Consider the following 18,018-nt stretch of genomic DNA (forward strand, 5'->3'; position numbering starts at 1 on the left):
AACAAGTAAAATCCTCAGATAGTGAAACATGTTCCAAAGTTAACTTTCCAGACACATTTATTGGGCTGATAACATCAAACACAGTGTATGACCATTGTAAACAAATAAAACAGAAATAAAAGGCATCAGCTCAGACTGAGAACTGCTGCAGAATTCAAAGTGCGCCAAGCTTTTTAAAATTCTTAACTTTTTGTCTTTTTAATATCTTCTTAATATATTTTTTGAATGTTATTTCATTATTTTTTTCTTTACACATTCATTTTTCTTTTGTATTGATAATTATAATATGTACATATGAGGCCAAGACACCAGTTGCTTTGAGACCATATGAAAACTTTGGAAGTTGTCCCATGGCATTACTCTAGTTTTGGAAAATGACAAGGTAAGGCTGTGTTCCCTCTCTGTTGGTTTTGCTGATTGCATGCCCTGTTGGTGACTGAAATGAAACGTCCACGTGAGTCTTCCTGATGGCTCCATATTGTTGAGCAGGGGAAAGGCAATGACTTAGTTCTAGGAATTTCTTACTGATAGCAACATCTTTTATCTACAAAGGTCCCTAAGGTTGTCATAGTGGTTGACTGGCTACCAAATAAATGCTTCGTGTTTTTTTTAGGTTGTCTATTTTTTGTTTGCTCCCAAAAAGTATTGATATCAAAATGTTCATATAGATATAATTGTTCAGTGGGGGAAAGGACCTGTTAGCATGTGTTTGATCAAAGGTTCAAACAGTTCTCACTGTATGAAAAGAAGAGTCTCTTTCCTTGCAATGCAAAGTTCCTTCATTTAAATAATGTCTGGTGTTATTTGTCTTTATACAATGCCATGAAAAAGTCTTAGATGAGATACAGCCTCGAGACCAGTTTTCTTCTTCATTCTTCCCTGCCTCACTTCTTTTTCTATTTCTCTCCCCTCATCCTGAACGCCATCTCTGTCTCGTCTTCACGTTCATCTGAGAAGGCTACTTCAGCAACCACTCGTTCACTGGAAGAGAGAAGTGGGACAGGAGTGGACATACAATTATATATAATTATATATGAACACAGTTATATATATATATGCAGCGCTCTTCACGGTTCAGCTGTTCTCTGACATCATCCACCCCGCACCATTTTTCATTTTTAGCCAGGATTACAGTTTAAAATGGCCTTAAGTGAATGCCATAAATGTGTGTAGATGTAGGCAGGAGGAATTTGCTACAGTCTGTTATCATGATCGGCTTTGATCTGTTTAGCTCAATTAATAGATAGGTTATGAATCTTTGTATTAATGCATCTTGATAGATAATTTATGTTTATCTGTTTATGGAACGATTTACAGATTTTTCATAAACATTTTTGAAGGACCACATGGTTTCAAGAATGTTGCAAGAAGGTGTATTTGAGACCAAAGCCTAATTGTTTTCTTAAGCCCAAGCTGAGCAGTTCAAGTAGGTTTTAGTATCTAAGACTGACAAAGTAGTTATTGTTAGGTCTAATTGTTGAATGTTTGTCATTATGCTTCTTAAATTTGTAAGATCTTAGTTCAATCTATAGGATCAAGACATTCCTTTGTCCCTGACCACCTCTCCAGCCACTCTGTGCTGGGGGAGGATTATTACACATCCCTTGTGAAGCTTCTGTTTGATGTTTGGTAAGCTTCCTGCCCTTTGTATGGCTTCACTGTGTTATCTATGGTGAACCATACATTGGGTGTGGGGGAGACTACCCTCTTTATGACCAGGATGTTGTAGAAACAGTTGTGTTCAGGAAGACACACATTCCCACACACACACGCACACATATACACACAGTGCCTTGTCTTTGTAACCATTTGGGGGTTTTACGTGGGCGGTGCTTTTGCTGTGATATGTATTGTGTGAACTGTTTTCCCAAAAAAAGGCAGCAAGCGGAGCCCGTCGTTGGGGTCATTTTGTGGTAGACACCGACGAGGCCTCCCTTGCAAGCAAATCGATTGATCGCTGACTGTCTTGTTTTCTTCATGATGAATAAGTCTCTAAACCAGCGGGGCTTGTGGAAACACAGTTATCAGTACCTAAATGTAACAAATTGGTTTGCAGTGTCTAAACATACACAAGTTGTTTTTGCACTTGGAACTTACTAATGTAAGTAATTGAAAGAAAAAGTAAGAAAGTGTAAACATTGTAAATCATCACAAAACTCAAATCCAAACCTGGACACAAACCACAGACTCATGAACTCCAGACTCCACCAGCATCCTTCCAACTTCCTTAAAGCTTTCGCTCCTTAAAAGAGAATCTTTAAGAAGTAGTGCAATGCACTACTGACAGGAAAGGACACCTTGTGTGCGTGTTGGCACCATTAAACAGAAAGACAGTGTTTGACATTGTGTGACAAGAATGTGGGGTCATGTTTCTGTAAGAAAGCAGATACATTTCCCCTTTTAATGAGACATCCCCACCCTACTTCATCCTGAAGGTCCTCAATTCTCAGAACAATTAAAAGAAGCAGGTCTACATTGGTGTTTTCGCAACAGAGAGTGCTTTTTGTTTGATGCTCAGGAGACTCTAAGGTGGGTGAATTTCTGAAATCTCTCCCCACAACTGCTCCCTAGAATAATAATTTCATCTTTTAAGAGGAAGGCAAGGGAATGTCAAATAACTGAACAGAGAACCAATGAGAGACTAGACACAGACGACAAACCCTCCCTATGCTCCTGAGAGCTATGGTAAACCAGGATTCAGCCTCCACTTATGGATACATAAGTGAAAGGAACAGAGATGATGACAATTAAGGAAAGACCTATGAACACATACTTCAAGAAGAGAGAGGAGCATAAGGTGACATATAACAGCAGAGGAAGGTGTACACAGATCAGGCACATCCTATACAGAAGGTTCAGTCTCAAAGAGACAGACTGCATGGCGTTGACGAGGGAAATGTAGCAAGGCAGCAATGGACAGTAGTCTCTAGGATGACTCTGGAAATCAAGAAGGAGTGAGTGAAGGCGGAGCCAATGCTTAAATGTTGGAAGTTGAAAAAGGAAGAATGTTGCAGAGAATTTAGAGGGGAGTCAAGATAGCCTCTGGGTGGTAGGGAAGAATTACCAGAATGCTGGAAAAGTACAGATGAAGTGAAATGCCAAGATTTTTTGTCCGGTGTATGGCAAAGAAAAGTTCTCATATGGAGATGTCTAGAAGCTGGACACTAGGTAGGAGAAAATGGTCTGTTTCAATTAGTAAGAGATTAAGCTGAAAAGGATGTGCTGCAGGTTAGAGTGCTTAGAATACAATTGGAAATGTACTAACAAATGGAAAGACCACCTTACCAAGGTGGTAAGGAGATGTCATCTGAACCATTCCTCTGACCTGAGGAGTGGAGACGAAGTCTACTGGTACTGATTTTCAAGAACAGAGGTTACATGGAGATCTGTTATAACTACAGGAGGATAAAGATGATAAGCCATACTATAGAGATATGGGAAATAGTTGTTGAATGTTAAAGAGGGAAGTGACAATTAGTGAGCAGTAGTGGCTTCATGCTGAGAAAGAGCACTACAGGTGCAATTTTTGCTTTGAGAGTGTTGATGGAAAACTGCAGACAAAGTCAGAACAAGTTGATAAAAAGCGTAAAAGTACATGAGGGTGGTGCAGGGCATCTATGAGGACAGTGAGAAAGCAGTGAAGTGTGGGGTAGGAGTGACAGATGGATTCAAGGTGGGGTGGGATTACATGAGAGATCAGCTCTGAGCCCTTCCTATTTGCAGTGGTGATGGACAGATTGACAGATGAGGTGAAGCAGGCAAGCAAGAGTCTCCATGGACTATAATGTTTGCAGAAAACATTGTGATCTGTAGTGAGAGTAGGCAGCAGGTGGGAGAGAGCCTGGAGAGAAAAAGAATTAAAGCCTGGAGAAGCAAGAAGGAATACATGTGTGTAAATGAGAGGGAGACAGTTGCAAAATTGCAAGGAGGTCAGTTATACAAAGCAACAGACAATACACAAGAGAGGTGAAAAAGAGAGCAGGTGGGCGGAGATGAGTGTCACGGGTGATTTGTGACAGGAAGATAGCAACAAAAATGATAGGGAAGCTTTACAAGATGGTAGTGAGACCTGCTATCATGCTCTAGTTTGGCAGCTGTGGCAGTAACAAAAAGCCAGGAATCAAAGCTGGAGGTGGTAGAGTTAAGATTTTGATTGTGACTGACCAGAAAGGACTGATTAGAATCAGGCATGTCGGAGGGGCAACGTTCAGCGTTTTGGAGACAAAGTTAAGAAGGAAAGGCTGAGATAGTCTACATGTGCAGTGGATGGATTGTGGATGTGCTGGGCAAAAGATGTTTAATATGCTGCTGGCAGGAAGGAGGAAAAGAGGATGATGACAGATAAGATTCATAGACGTAGTGAAGGAGAGTCAGTGTTTCAGAAGAGAATGCTTGTGTTGTGAGTCCACTGTGATGACCTGTGCAATCAGCTGAAAGAAGAAGATGATCTCATTTCTTATTTGTGGGGATCATTTTATCAAAATGAATGGTTTATTCACTAAGATAATTGCTGTAATCTGGACCTAGTTCCAGGCTGGTAATGTGTAAGCCCAGAATTGAGAAATACTTTGAAACTCTGTTGCCATTTTGAAAACAATTTAATACAACATTAGAATAAAACAGAATAGTCATTTCTTGTGATTGTACATGTACAACAAAACTGTTTTTGATGTGCTTGTTGTTGTTTTTAGCTTCTATAGGTGTAAAGTGTAAAAGATTCAGTACTTTTGTTCATATAATGTACATTGTATAGGGTGGCTGTAGCTCAGGTGGCAGAGCAGGTCAGCCACTAATCAGAAGGTCGGTGGTTCGATCCCAGGCTGCATCCTGGCTGCATGCCAAATATCCTTGGGCAAGATACTAACCCCATGTTTGCCTACTGGTGGTGGTCAGAGGGCCCTGTGTCCGGCAGCCTCGCTTCTGTCAATGCGCCCCAGGGCAGCTGTGGCTACAATGTAGCTTCATCCCCCGTGTGTGGATTAGTGTGTGAATGTGTGTGTGAATGGGTGAATGACTGAATGTAGTGTAAAGCGCTTTGGGGTCCTATGGACTAGAAAAGCGCTATACAAATGCAGGCCATTTACCATTTCTTAAAGCTTTCCTAGCATTTTTTGTTAGTAGTTGCCTAGTGTAGCACATTCAGTAAAGGAGCAGTCTAGTATGACCACTAAGAAAAATAACGGCAGCATCTTTGTATTTTTTTCGGGTTCAAAAGATTTGTTTTTTTTACAGAAATATGACTTGCCTATTTTATATATTTGTTTTTGTATAATTGCTCTGTTGTGTGCACAAAAACAAATGTTATAACCAAATTGTGCGATCTTATGAAAGGACAGATATCATAATATCTGTAATTAAATATTGTTTAAATGTCAGACACTGAGAAAGTTACCCAAACCAGCCATTTGTAGAAGTAGTTTTTACCTCGGTACTGGAGCTTCTGGGCCCTGTTGTTTGGGCAGTCTTTGCCCTGCATGCTGAAGTTAATATTGGTGCGGATGCAGCGGTTGTTTAGAGGCTGCACAGGACGAACGTTGTCACTCATGCTTAGAAAGATCTGAGAGGGCTGGTTCTGGCTCAGCAGCCGCAAGGAGTGCATCTAACATCAAGACACAGAGAGAGAGAGTGAGAAAGAGGGGGAGGGAAGAGAAGCAAAATTGGCTAAAGTATCATGGAAATGTGAGCCAGCCTTTTTTATCCACTGCATTAATTTCCAGCAAGGTCTGAGTAGAAGATTACACACAGGAGGAGAGATTTTGGAGGAAAAGCCTCAATGTGAGTAGACATATTTCACAGAGTAATTTTTTGAGAGAGAATCCTGATCTGAGACAGGTAAGCCCCAGTGTATTCTGGGAGCTTTGTTTCAGGTCTGTGCTGGTGGATGAGGCTCACCTGCATCCGTGTGAGATACACTGGCTTGTTCATCAAGATCCACGTGGCAGTCTCAAAACATGGAGGGATGGTCATCGATCCATCATATGTGATAAAACTACTTGTTTCTGGATAAATCTCCTCTATGTTCAGGCCATTCAGTAGATATGCATCATCTGCAGGGTAAAAAGGCAGAAAACCGAAACAAAATGAGATCTCTAATGTTTCATCGGAAGACACTGGAAATGTAGTTGTACAAAAATTGTATTCCACATGTAAAAATTTATAGATTTGTAAACAAATTACTAAAAGATTATCATATACTGTGATTTTTTCACAGACTTGGAGGTAAGGAGACAGTTACACTACCTGTTTCAGTTACTGGAGACAAAAAATAATGGCCACAAACAAGCAGCGACTTAAGGTGGCTGCAATAATTTCATGCGAAGGATTTTCTTCCAAGCAGTAAAGCAATCATTTTATTTGCAGTTATGTTAGTTTGTCCAATTATTTTTGAGTCTTTAAAAATGGGGAACTATGTCAAAAAATGGCTGTAATTCTGTAATCAGTGCTGAAAGTTTTCAGTCACGTGTTTTTTGTTTGACTTTAAATAAGTGGTAGTATTATAAGGGAAAGATATGTGAAAGCTAAATCATTGTCCAAATGTTTTTAGATATTCAGAAAGTATTCAGATCTGGGAGTTGGACACTGGCACCAAATTCGACCAACCTGACCAAGGAGAAGCAGCACTCCATTATTTAGAGACATGCACAACTCTCTGGTGTATATCTTTATGGAGACTGATTCATTACTACAGCACAACTGTTAGAGTACCATGCAACGTAAATGTGACTGTATATAAAGGATGCACATAGTCACGGTGACATCGCTAATTGGTTAATGCTTAATGAAATCTTTGAGCTCCACATTTTTCTTCTTGATGTTTGGAATCTAAATCCAGTCCTCCAAGTTGGCAAAAAACTTGTGATTGACAGATTATTAGTCAGTGAGCATTTCCTTACTCTAACAGGGACTATAATTCACAAAATGTTGTATTTAATATGACCTAACATTAGTGATTCAAACTAAAGTTTCTACTGAGTTTCCCATATGCTTCTATACAGCCTGAAGACTTTTTGCAACTAGAGGATTAGCCACATGTTGGTCATTATGTAGGTTTATGGCACATCTGCATTTGCTTCAGTTTTTATTAAAGCTTGCAGGTTGTTTTGTTTTGGCCATAGCTCTAAAAATGAGTCAGTGTATGATTTTAATGAAACTGGTTTCTCAGCCGGAAAAGAGTGGAGTGCCCACTCCGGGCCGGGGATGAGTTCCTGCCCCAAGTGGAGGAGTTCAAGTATCTCGGGGTCTTGTTTGCGAGTGATGGGAGAAGGGAGCCGGAGATCGACAGACGGATCGGGGGTGCGGCTGCAGTAATGCAGACGCTGCACCGGTCCGTCGTGGTGAAGAGGGAGCTGAGTGTAAAAGCGAAGCTCTCAATTTACCGGTCGATCTACGTCCCTACCCTCACCTATGGCCACGAGCTGTGGGTAGTGACCGAAAGAACGAGATCGCAGATACAAGCGGCAGAAATGAGCTTCCTCCGAAGGGTGGCTGGCCTCTCCCTTAGAGATAGGGTGAGAAGTTCGGCCACCCGGGAGGGGCTCAGAGTAGAGCAGCTGCTGCTCCACATCGAAAGGAGCCAGCTGAGGTGGTTCGGGCATCTGAAAAGGATGCCTCCTGGGCGCCTCCTGGGTGAGGTGTTCCAGGCATGTCCCACCGGGAGGAGGCCCCGGGGCAGACCCAGGACACGCTGGAGAGATTATATCTCTCGGCTGGCCTGGGAACGCCTTGGTGTTCCCCCGGATAAGCTGGAGTAGGTGGCTGGGGAGAGGGAGGTCTGGGCCTCTTTGCTTAGGCTGCTGCCCCCGCGACCTGGCCTCAGATAAAGCGGATGAAGATGGATGGATGGATGGTTATAAAATTCAGTATTTAACATAAATTGCTGAGCTGATATTTTCATTCATACAGAAACTTACTAGGGTACTCTAACTCAACTGCAATTGTAGAACAAATACAGTGGATGGCATAAATCTGTGTACTCCAATTGAGTAGTAAACAGTGAAATACACTGGTGTAACAAATAAGCTGTAATTTGAGTCACTTCTCATACGGAGTCTGGTTATCATTACAACTCTTTCATTTTTTCTCACTTCTTTCATTTGCTGTTCTGTGAATGACAGCTTGTTGGTGTGGCAACACAAAACCTCTTTTATTCAAACTGTCTCCACTGTCAGGATGCTAATTGGACAGACTACAACTTCCTCTTCCTCTCTTTCTCCCCCTCAATTCGCTATAACTTGTTGTCTACTAGTCCTCTCATGACAAATGGGCTACTGATTGTGGTGAGGTCACAGTGGTGGGCTGCTGCAGCTTTAATGCTGAATCAGCTGCATCACTACTAAATACTAACTGATGCATCAAAGGAATAGGAGCTGTGAAAAAATAAAAAGCACTTTAGGCCACTCCACCTGTGTGTAAATCTGTGCTTTTGGGAAGAAAAACAGAAAAACGCTGGGCTGGTAGCATTATTGGCTGTGAGAGGGATATGCCTAAGGACTCATGGGTATGAGTGGGTGGTGTGTGACAGCATCTGTATGTGTGTTTCTGTGAGTCAGTGTGTGCGAAACAGCATATCTGACAGAGTTTTGACAGCTGTTAAAATCCATGCTTTTTTGCTGCTCCTCCTAGTGGACCCAAAAGATCCACCTCTGCCACCCAACAACACATCCACCCCCAGTGACATGGTGTTCACAGACCACATGAGGTTATCCGTGATGTACAGCCCCAGAAACTAGGTGCTACTGACCACCTCCACAGCTGTGTTGTTGATGAGAAGTGGGACGTGGCTGGGTTGGTTCTGATGTTGACAATGACCTCCCGAGCTTTATCGATATTCAGGTTGTTGATTCTGACCAGCCCACCATGTACTGTGTCATCCACAAACTTCACGATGTGATGGGTAGCAACCCTGGGGATGCAGTTACGTATCAACAGGGTGAAAAGTAGAGGGTTCAGAACACAGTCCTGAGGGCTCCCCTCTGTGCTGAGGATGATGACACTGGACAGGTTCTATCCAACCCAACCATGCAAACCCCATGAACTGTGATCCACTTGGAGCACTATGCAGAGCATGCTGCTTGGCCAATTTATGATTGGTGCTTTAACAACTTATTACACACAACCACCTACTTTTATATGTTATTCTTGTGATGGTGTCTCTGTTCAGCATTCGATTCAGGAATGAGTTCGAGGTCTCAGCAATCTAGAAAAAAGAGAAAAGGAAAAAAGAGGGTCAAAAGAGTGAGGTTAAATGGTCACATAATGAGTTGAGAGCTCTGCTCTTGTATGATTAAACGAAATTTAATCTATTTGGGACAGTACTTCCAAGTATAATGAGAGTGTATTTTTTAATCTATCACCTTTTTAGGAGACTATTAAAAAAGCCTCAAACACTGAAGTCTGCCTCTGTTGAGGTAGCAGGAGTTGTAAATGTCTTCATGGGAGGCAAGTGGGTAATGGATAATTTTCTGGGCAGTGGAAATGGCCCTTATGAGTGCACTTCACTCTGCTGAGAAGCAGATGGCAAACCATGCAGACATGCTTTAGGTCGACGCACACTCAGTAGAAGAGTGGAAGAAGGAGACAATCAGTTTCTGAGCCAAGTTGTTAATTCTGTGGATCCACAATAGACGGAAACACTGCTGGGCCAGTTTGACCCCTGTGAGTTTTACTACTGGGTTAGGTAATGGATTCCATGTATAGCTCTTATTTAAAACAAAGACATAACCTTGTGATTTTCTTTTTGCTTAAGAAGTATATGAAAATGAGGATAGGCTACTGAAACCCCCGATGTTTGTTTGTTTTTAGTTTGCATTTTCCACACATTTTTACTATGATTTTGCTTCCTTTGTTATTTGATTATTGTATACATACATCCACATATTCTTACTCATGTTGTGATATTGAGTTTCATCTTGTGGCCCAGTCTCACACACAGCTGAATTTGCATGCTGATGAAAGTGGAACTGATATTCAACTGACAAGCAACTCACTATTTTCTGTAGGTAAACAGTTGTGAAACATTTTAAAGTGTCCTCATCAGTGCGTGCTTGGAGAAACAGCTAAGCCGTAAGATGACATTTCTTACAGCAGCTTTGCAGTCATTTAGGCACTTATGCTATTACGGAGCACATATCCAGAGTAGGTGTACAGCTAATTGTCAAAACAAGAATAATGAAGGAATATGCTAGGACAGTACCATATAAACTTAGCTGGATGAATTGCTCTGGAAACACAAATTGCTAAAGACAAAACAAACAAACATTCACTTTCCTTGTGGCTGGGGAAAAGGCTGTTACTGGTATAGTAAGTCTCAGTTTCTGGCCACATGCCTGTTCAAAAGCCTGTCCTCCAGTTGTCTAGTACTGAGATAATTCCTAGAATAATAGGTATGGTAAAAATCAAAGATTTATTTTTTTGTCTAACCTTGCCTGACATGAACTCATGAAAATCAGATTTTTGTTCAGCTAATGGCTTCAAGTCCATCCTTTACTCTGACCTCCATAACTAAAATGAAAACACACTGTCAAGCAAAGTTTTGCTGGGTGTTGGACACAGCTTTTGGAGTTTATTTTGTTTTATTGAGCGTTTTTGTGTTATTATGATTCAAGTTTCACAGTCCTGAATTTATTCTTGTTATTGTTTCGGATTTTTCTGCTGATCTCAGTTTATTATTCCTATAATCCCCTATTTATTGAATTCCTTAATTATCAGGTTTATGAGGTTCCCCTTGTGTTTTGTTCCTCACTTCCCATGTGTGTGTGTACCTTTGTCTTGTTTCCATTTTCTGTTTACATGTTCCTCCTTGTGTTTCACTCCACGTTCCCCCTGCCTGCCTCTCTTGTGTATTCATGTATGTACACTGAATTATGTCAGTGTTTCCCTCTTTTGGCCCCCTCTTCTGTCTTTCCAGTCAATTCTGTTCTCATGTGCGTTCCTCCCTCCCAGCTATGTGTCTTGCCACATGTTGAATTTGTGTCTTAGTGTTTCCTGTTTTGTTTCGGCAGTCTCTTGTGTTCAGTGTGTTTAGTTTTGCTTCTCTGTGTCATTATTTCTATTCGTCCCAGCTGTGTATGTGAGAGAAACATGGCATTGTTTCTCTCACATATACTATCAAATGTGGGACCTCATATAGACAGTTCTTGCCAAATCATGTCCAGTCAACTAAATTTACCATAGATGGGCTCCAATCAAACAGAATGCACCCGAGCTCAAATATGAGTGTAATTGTAAAGGTTTTAAATAAATGGTAAATGGACAGATTTTTACATAGCACCTTTCTACTCTCCTGGATAGGGATGGGTATCGTTTAGGTTTTATCCGATACCGGTGCCAAATCGGTACTTTTGAAACGGTGCCGGTGCTCAAACCGGTGCTCAAACCGGTGCTTAAAGAATGGAGAACACAAACTTTGTCCAAAAACCTCTCATATTCAGCTGTTTTTTTGTAAAAAGAAAACAATGTTAGCCTTTTCTGCAGCTGTGGGGCATATATGGTATCACTCTTGGCTGGAAGCAGTGCTTAAACAATGGGAAAAAAACACAAACTTTGTCCAAAAACCTCTCATGTTCAGCTGTTTCCCACTTTTTCTTTGGTCATTTTAGCCTTTTTGGCCAGGGTGAAGGGAGTATCTGCCATCAAACAAGAAGACAGCCGCATGTAGCTATGATGATGTTTGCTAGTTCACCTTACCTGCATTAATGTAATAACGTGGTTAGCCTACTCAACGTAAATTGCACTCGAACAACATTAAGCGACTCACGCAGAGAAGAACGGCTTCTGCTGCATCATCATCCTCATCATTTCTGCTACACTGGCAGGGCTAGGGGCCAGGACTCTATTCTTCGGGTTTTGGGGGGATGTTGCTCCGGGTCCGATAACTGGCAACCCACCCGACGTGCACGGTGTGAGGTCTCGCAGCAAGCTATCAAATACGGCGTATTTCTCGGCTTTTAAAAAAAACGCTATGCGTCGCCAGGTGTTTCATCGGATTCGAGGTGTTACCTCCTTTGACAGTATCACAGTATCAGCTTAAAGCACTTGTTGCTGCTGAGTTTGCATCTTTTGCTGTGAAGTACAGCCAGACTTTTGACCGCTTCGCCTTGGACTTTTTAATCTGTAGCTCTGCTCTAACTGAACGTACGTACCTGGCCCCACCTACTATCCTGGGAAACGTAAAATGATTGGCTAGAAGTGTATCACAGCTCAGGAAAAAAAAAGCACCGAAATAAAGCACCGAAATGTGCGCTGCTTTTCGGTCTGGTTACTACCGTTTATGTCAGAACCGGTGCCATGACACCGGTACCCATCCCTACTCCTGGAGCACTCAACAAGCTTTATACAACATGCCACCTTCACCCATTCACACCTATGCTTTCTACCTAACATTCACACACATTCAGATTCATACTCCGATGCATGCATCAGACAGCATCAGACAGCAACTGGGGGTTAGTATCTTGCCCAAGGATATTTGACATGCACACTGGAGGAGCCAGGAATCTAATCACCAACCTTCCAATCAGTAGATGACTTGCTATACCTCCTGACCTGCAGCCACCCACATGAACTTACGTAGATGTTTTATTTTTTTATGCATTTGAAACAATGTCAAAACAAATGTTTTTAGCTTTGTGATTATATGGTATTGTGTGTAGAACTTTGAGGTGAAAAAAATTTATTTAATTTTTTTTATTTTGGAATTTTCCGGGAGCACTGTATACTCATGACAGTGAGTTCCACACTCATAGAAGTCATGGAATTCTGTCAAAGTAGGAAAACTGCTTTAAGTTATTCTTGAATAAGTATATTGTTACTGGCTTGTAATACTTAAAAACTGATTAAACCAGGTCAAAATTAACATGGCATTTATGCCCAGATTCAGTATGAATTTATAAAACTCAGAATGTAGCAATTTGCATTCTACTGGACTTTATTGCTATAAGTCAGAACGCCATAGTAACTGTAAGTTGTTCTGTGAGTGAATACAAGTACACATTTGTATTCGCGCAGTGATTAAACATATGTATGAGGTTTACCTTCATGAATATAGACACTATGACCAGTCCATTGGGGCTTTTTGCAGCTTCTGTATAATTTGTGTACAGCTCATGATTGTAGTGGATCAGCTGAACCTGGAACATAAAGAGAAGAGAAGTAGGGAATTACAGAAAGAAAAACATCAGTCTGATAGTTTTAGTTTAAACATCATGAAGGTGCTTGAAACAGTTACTATAAAATAGAAACCTTTGAGCACCTTTGTCAAGAATGTATAGTTGCCTTGTACTGATACTCAATCATTCACTTAAATCTTTCTTTATGGCTAGCATATCAGATGATTAAAAAGGGAAAATCAATACAAATCTCTGGTAAATTAAAATGGAAGCAGCTGACATGCAGATAGTTTGTATACTTAATGTGTATAAGGACAGAAGTAATATGAAGGACATTAAGAGACGGGGATGTTCTGTCATTATTTGCTCCAAGGCCAGCCTGCTGAGAAAGCTAAACAATCTCCCAGCATGAGGTTAATGTTTGACTGACAGATGCTTCATCCACAACAGCTGTTCGGTAGTTTAAGCCTGTTAATGATGTTTTGGCATGGGCAGACCCAACCGCTCAACTTCCAACTCTTACATTTAAAATGCCTAACCTATGTGCATTTGAAAGATATACAATATATCATGAATAGGCACTTCTTAGAGAAAAGGTTTAAAAGTATCAGATTTTAACAATGAACTGAAAGCAAAAGAGGACAGGGAAATTAAATACATTTCTGTAGTTGACAGGAAAGTAACCCATGCAACAAACAAATACAAATTTTTTTTTTATCTATACATCACGCCTTCCGATCCTTTTGTGTGCCATTCCTGCATCTTGTTTCCTACTTTTCTTATCTTATCTTATCTGGCAACGGCCAGGGGCAGAGATCCTGACGGACTGATCTCCAGCTCCCGAGACTACCAAGCAGAAGCACATTTCAGAAACTGCAAGAAGTCTGCACTTCTGGCAGCTATACACATTCATTGCAAAAAATGTAATCATCCTTCATGCATCAAAAACTATTTACTATTTTTTCACAAAATATCTGCGACAGACTGGCGACCTGTCCAGGGTGTACCCCGCCTCTCGCCCTATGACAGCTGGGATAGGCTCCAGCGCCCCCCGCGACCCTGAAAAGGAGAAGCGGAAGCGAATGGATGGATGGATTCACAAAATATCTTCTTTGCTTTAGGGGTTACAGTTCCGTTACAGTTACCCCTAACCCATAGCATTGTGGATGGTTAATTAGCTTAGCATTTGGGTCATAAATAATAACAAAACTATACCCATAGTATTTTATCCAAGCAGACAAATATTAGCACAGGAGAAAAAGTCTCCTTTTTTGGGTATTAAAAAATCTGTCACTTACTTCTTAGATTGGCAGAATGCCTAAAAATGTATTACCTTTACATTATAGTTTTTCAATATGTGGTAATACACAATGACCCCCATGAATACAAAGGTGGTAAATGACTTATTTCAAGCACAAACGGCTGGCAATAATTTTCAGATTTTTCTCGAAGGCTTTCCCTCCTCACCTCCATAAACTTCTCCTCCTCACTCACTGGCAAAGAGCATACTGTACAGGGGTATATAAATAAACAATTATAAGAGGAGAGTAATTATGGAATACTTGATTGGGAGAGTGCAGCACAGCAGAACTTCTATAAATGCAATCAAGGCAAGAGAGGAAGTGATTAGAGTCCTTTGCTGATCTGATTAGATTTTTAGGTGAGAGTGGCAGAGGCAGCCAAAAGAACTCATCCCCACTCTCCCAATGACAAATTGCCCAAAGTGTGCTGCTGGTGGGCAATAAAAGGCCAGTGTGGGCCATAATAAAGTGAGAATGTCTGCCAAATAGAGAAGGAAAAAAGAGCGAGAAAATAGAGGTCGTAATTAGACACAGAAATAGTTACAGAAAGAGCAGAAGAAGGTAATTTTATGTGTGAGCCTACTGTACCTCATCATTTATTGCAGCTTCGGGCTGTTCAAACAATTCACACTAACTATTAAGTTCAACACCTCTATCAATGTAACAGGAACATGTTACTTAGATTCAGCGGTAACGCTGTGTTTCATTCTGCTGAATATTATGTAGTTCCGTAACACTAGAGTTCTGAGTGGGAAAAGGCCTACAATGCACAAGAACTTCATTGGAACATTCTAAGTACTATAAGTCAAGTAAGGTAAGTTCACAACCCATCTTTCTAAGGTGCTTGGAAAGAAAAGCGTCTGGACTTCTTTAAGATGTTTCAGCTCTCATTCGAGAAGCTTCTTCAGTCCTAAAAGCAATTGGTGGGGAGCCCCAGATTTTTAAGCCCTATGGGAGTGTCCCCAAGAGGGTAATGGACCCTCGTGGACCCTATTGATCTTCTGCCTAATCACACGAGCCAAGGTGTGAAAATGGATGTGCGTCACAATCAGCCAGGGTTTTGGGTGAACCCATTGTGAAATCTAGCCCCACCCTATCATGTGATTTACTGAGGTCAAATGGCCTAGAGTGCTCCACCAGTTGTTCTTCGAACTGAAGTAGCTTCTCGGATGAGAGGTGAAACGTCTTCAAGGAAACTTAAAGAAATCCAGACGCTTTTCTTTCCAAGCTCCTCAGACTACAATGATCTGGATGACTGAAAACACATTTCACATTTTTTTAACTAACTGTTTTCCCTTGTTTGATTAGGTTTAGCCATCAATAACTTTTTAGGTTTACATCCTTTCACAACTGTAACTACATGTTTCAAGGCAACAACAAACATCTACAACAAGCCTCTCCTCCATTCTTTTCCATTATCAACAACACAGAAATCTGTAGCAAACAATTATATTTTAGTCATCAAGGGACTGCTATTTAATATCTTCCACACACTGAAAAACACACAAAGCATTTAATGTATATTGTCAGAGCTAGCTTTTCAGAGCTAAGTTCTTAATAATCAATTTCAGGAATGGCAGAAAGAGATTTCATTATTACGACTTACATTTGCAGAAGCATTACCATCAAAAATTCCCAAAAACATATAACAAAAAATAATGTTTCGGCTTAAAGCTGAAAAATATGGGATTCACCTAATACATCAACAGTAACAATGAAACAAGGCCAGCATTAAGTCAAACATCAAACCATAGCTTGTTTGATAAATACTGGAAATATATCAAAAGATTAAAGAATAATTTTGCACATGATTCCATGGGAAATCTTTTAAAAAAACAACCACACTAAAACTTTCCACTGAATGCAGCTCTTCTAAGTACTTGGTGAGTTAGCAGCTTCTTTGGCCATTTTTAGGTCAGTTAAACCTGGGTGGAAAGCTGCACTGAATGAATAGGGTATGAATGGTCACTATTACTCACAACAAGGGGTCATGACAGTCTCTTTATGGCATGATGGCTCGGTGCCCTCAGGGATAGGGAAATATGGAGACAGCAAGTCGATACGGGAAAGAAGGGTGCTTAGCACTAACAGCTTTCTAAGCGCTGGGCTGGAAATGATGCTCCCCATCTCAGCTTCAGTTAATCCTTGGACCCTTCTTCAGATTAACAGGATAATGTATAGTATCAAGAAACCTGCAAATGGAGAAGTCTTGCTGCCATGTACAAATATGCTGATCACACTCTAGATTTGTATCTGCATTGGCTTTTTGCTGTCGTTTTTCACCATGTTTTTTTTTCTAATGTGACAGAATTAGAAGCATCTCCGATAAAATCAGCTGTGCTAATACAAAATAAACTGCAATGGTAATTGAGCATAAACCCAAATTTCGCTTTTTTTTTTCTTCACTGATATTTTTCTTCAAAACAAGCCATGACTGGTGTTCTGATGCAATTTTAATCCAAGATCCTTCACAACAAAGCTACTGTGGTGCAAATGTGGGTGTAATGTTCCATTTAATAGTGATTAATGATAATTAGAGCAAGAGAAAATAAAATAGGAAGAGTCTCCTCATCTGCAGCTCTGTGACCAATAATCTGCCGCAGCAATATTAGCTCAATGGGATTTTCTGTGTGTGACTATATTTGAAATAGGATATCCAAGGTATGTTTCTGTGGCTGATGGGGATTTAAAATGTTTGAAGCGACTGCCTGTGGCAAATCCTTTTCAAACACCTGACAAGATTTGAATTAAATGTATCTGGATCCCCTCTTCAGAAATAAGTGCTGTCTCTTTCTGTCTGTGGGGCTGACACTGTCAAATGTATTAGGTGTAAACCTAATGTAATCCATTAAAACTAATATTGAATGGTACTTTCTTAAGTTATTTGTCCACGATCATGTTATTTTATAAGATAATATAAATCGGTAAAAAAAAAAAGATGAAGGAAACTGGTCTATTCCTACTGATAATAAGGTTTCAAATGACACCAAAATCTGACATTGTTTTTCAGTTTATGAGATAAAAGTCTCTGCACACATAGGATTGGTTATTGGTTATAGGGACTCCAGCCACCCCAGCCATAAGCTGTTTAACCCTTTAAGACCTACCACAGAACCAAGTCCGCCAGAGCTTATATTATATTTTACATGCTGTAGTGCCATTTTTGGGAGCATTTCAAGTTGATATACATCAATACAACCATTATAGCCCAAATTTTAATAATATGTCTGCATTAAGTGCATAGTAATTACATAAATTGCAAAAAAGTGCAATAAACTACAAAAAAATTAAAAATCGTTTTTGTTTTTTAACATATATTTCTAGTTAGAGAAATTTAAGAGGCTTATCTCTCAAAACTGCAAATACAAAAAAGTTGCACAAAATAGTTTCCCACCACAGGAAATTTAATTTAAGTGTCTTCATATTTTTATTTTTGAAATACACCAATTTTTATATACTACGGAGCCCCGCAGGGGACATGGGAGAAAAAAAAATTATGACGGACTTTTGCGAGATCTCGCAAAACAAACTCGGGATCTCGCAAAAGTTTTAGCCGCATTCTTCGGAGGCCGCCAGCTCGAAGCCGACCGGGAGGGGGGGGCCACAGCCCC

At 40.5% G+C, this 18,018-nt stretch overlaps 1 protein-coding gene across 1 annotated transcript in view; it reads right to left on the reverse strand.

Annotated features, from left to right (window-relative positions):
- Positions 1-245: 245 nt before the first annotated feature.
- Positions 246-18,018, reverse strand: part of ca10a (carbonic anhydrase Xa) — a 322,634-nt gene continuing 304,861 nt past the window's right edge. Inside the window, exons 5-9 of the mRNA XM_005721941.2 lie at positions 13,032-13,127; positions 9,124-9,196; positions 5,893-6,047; positions 5,425-5,599; positions 246-981 (exon numbers count right to left, since the gene is read on the reverse strand). Coding sequence (XP_005721998.1) covers positions 959-981; positions 5,425-5,599; positions 5,893-6,047; positions 9,124-9,196; positions 13,032-13,127 — 522 coding nt within the window. The 3' untranslated portion in view covers positions 246-958. The remainder of the gene's footprint in view (positions 982-5,424; positions 5,600-5,892; positions 6,048-9,123; positions 9,197-13,031; positions 13,128-18,018) is intronic.

Source organism: Pundamilia nyererei, unplaced genomic scaffold (genome assembly GCF_000239375.1).
Source record: "Pundamilia nyererei isolate P.nyererei 1_Seehausen unplaced genomic scaffold, PunNye1.0 scaffold00005, whole genome shotgun sequence".
In the NCBI taxonomy this organism is placed as follows: domain Eukaryota; kingdom Metazoa; phylum Chordata; class Actinopteri; order Cichliformes; family Cichlidae; genus Pundamilia; species Pundamilia nyererei.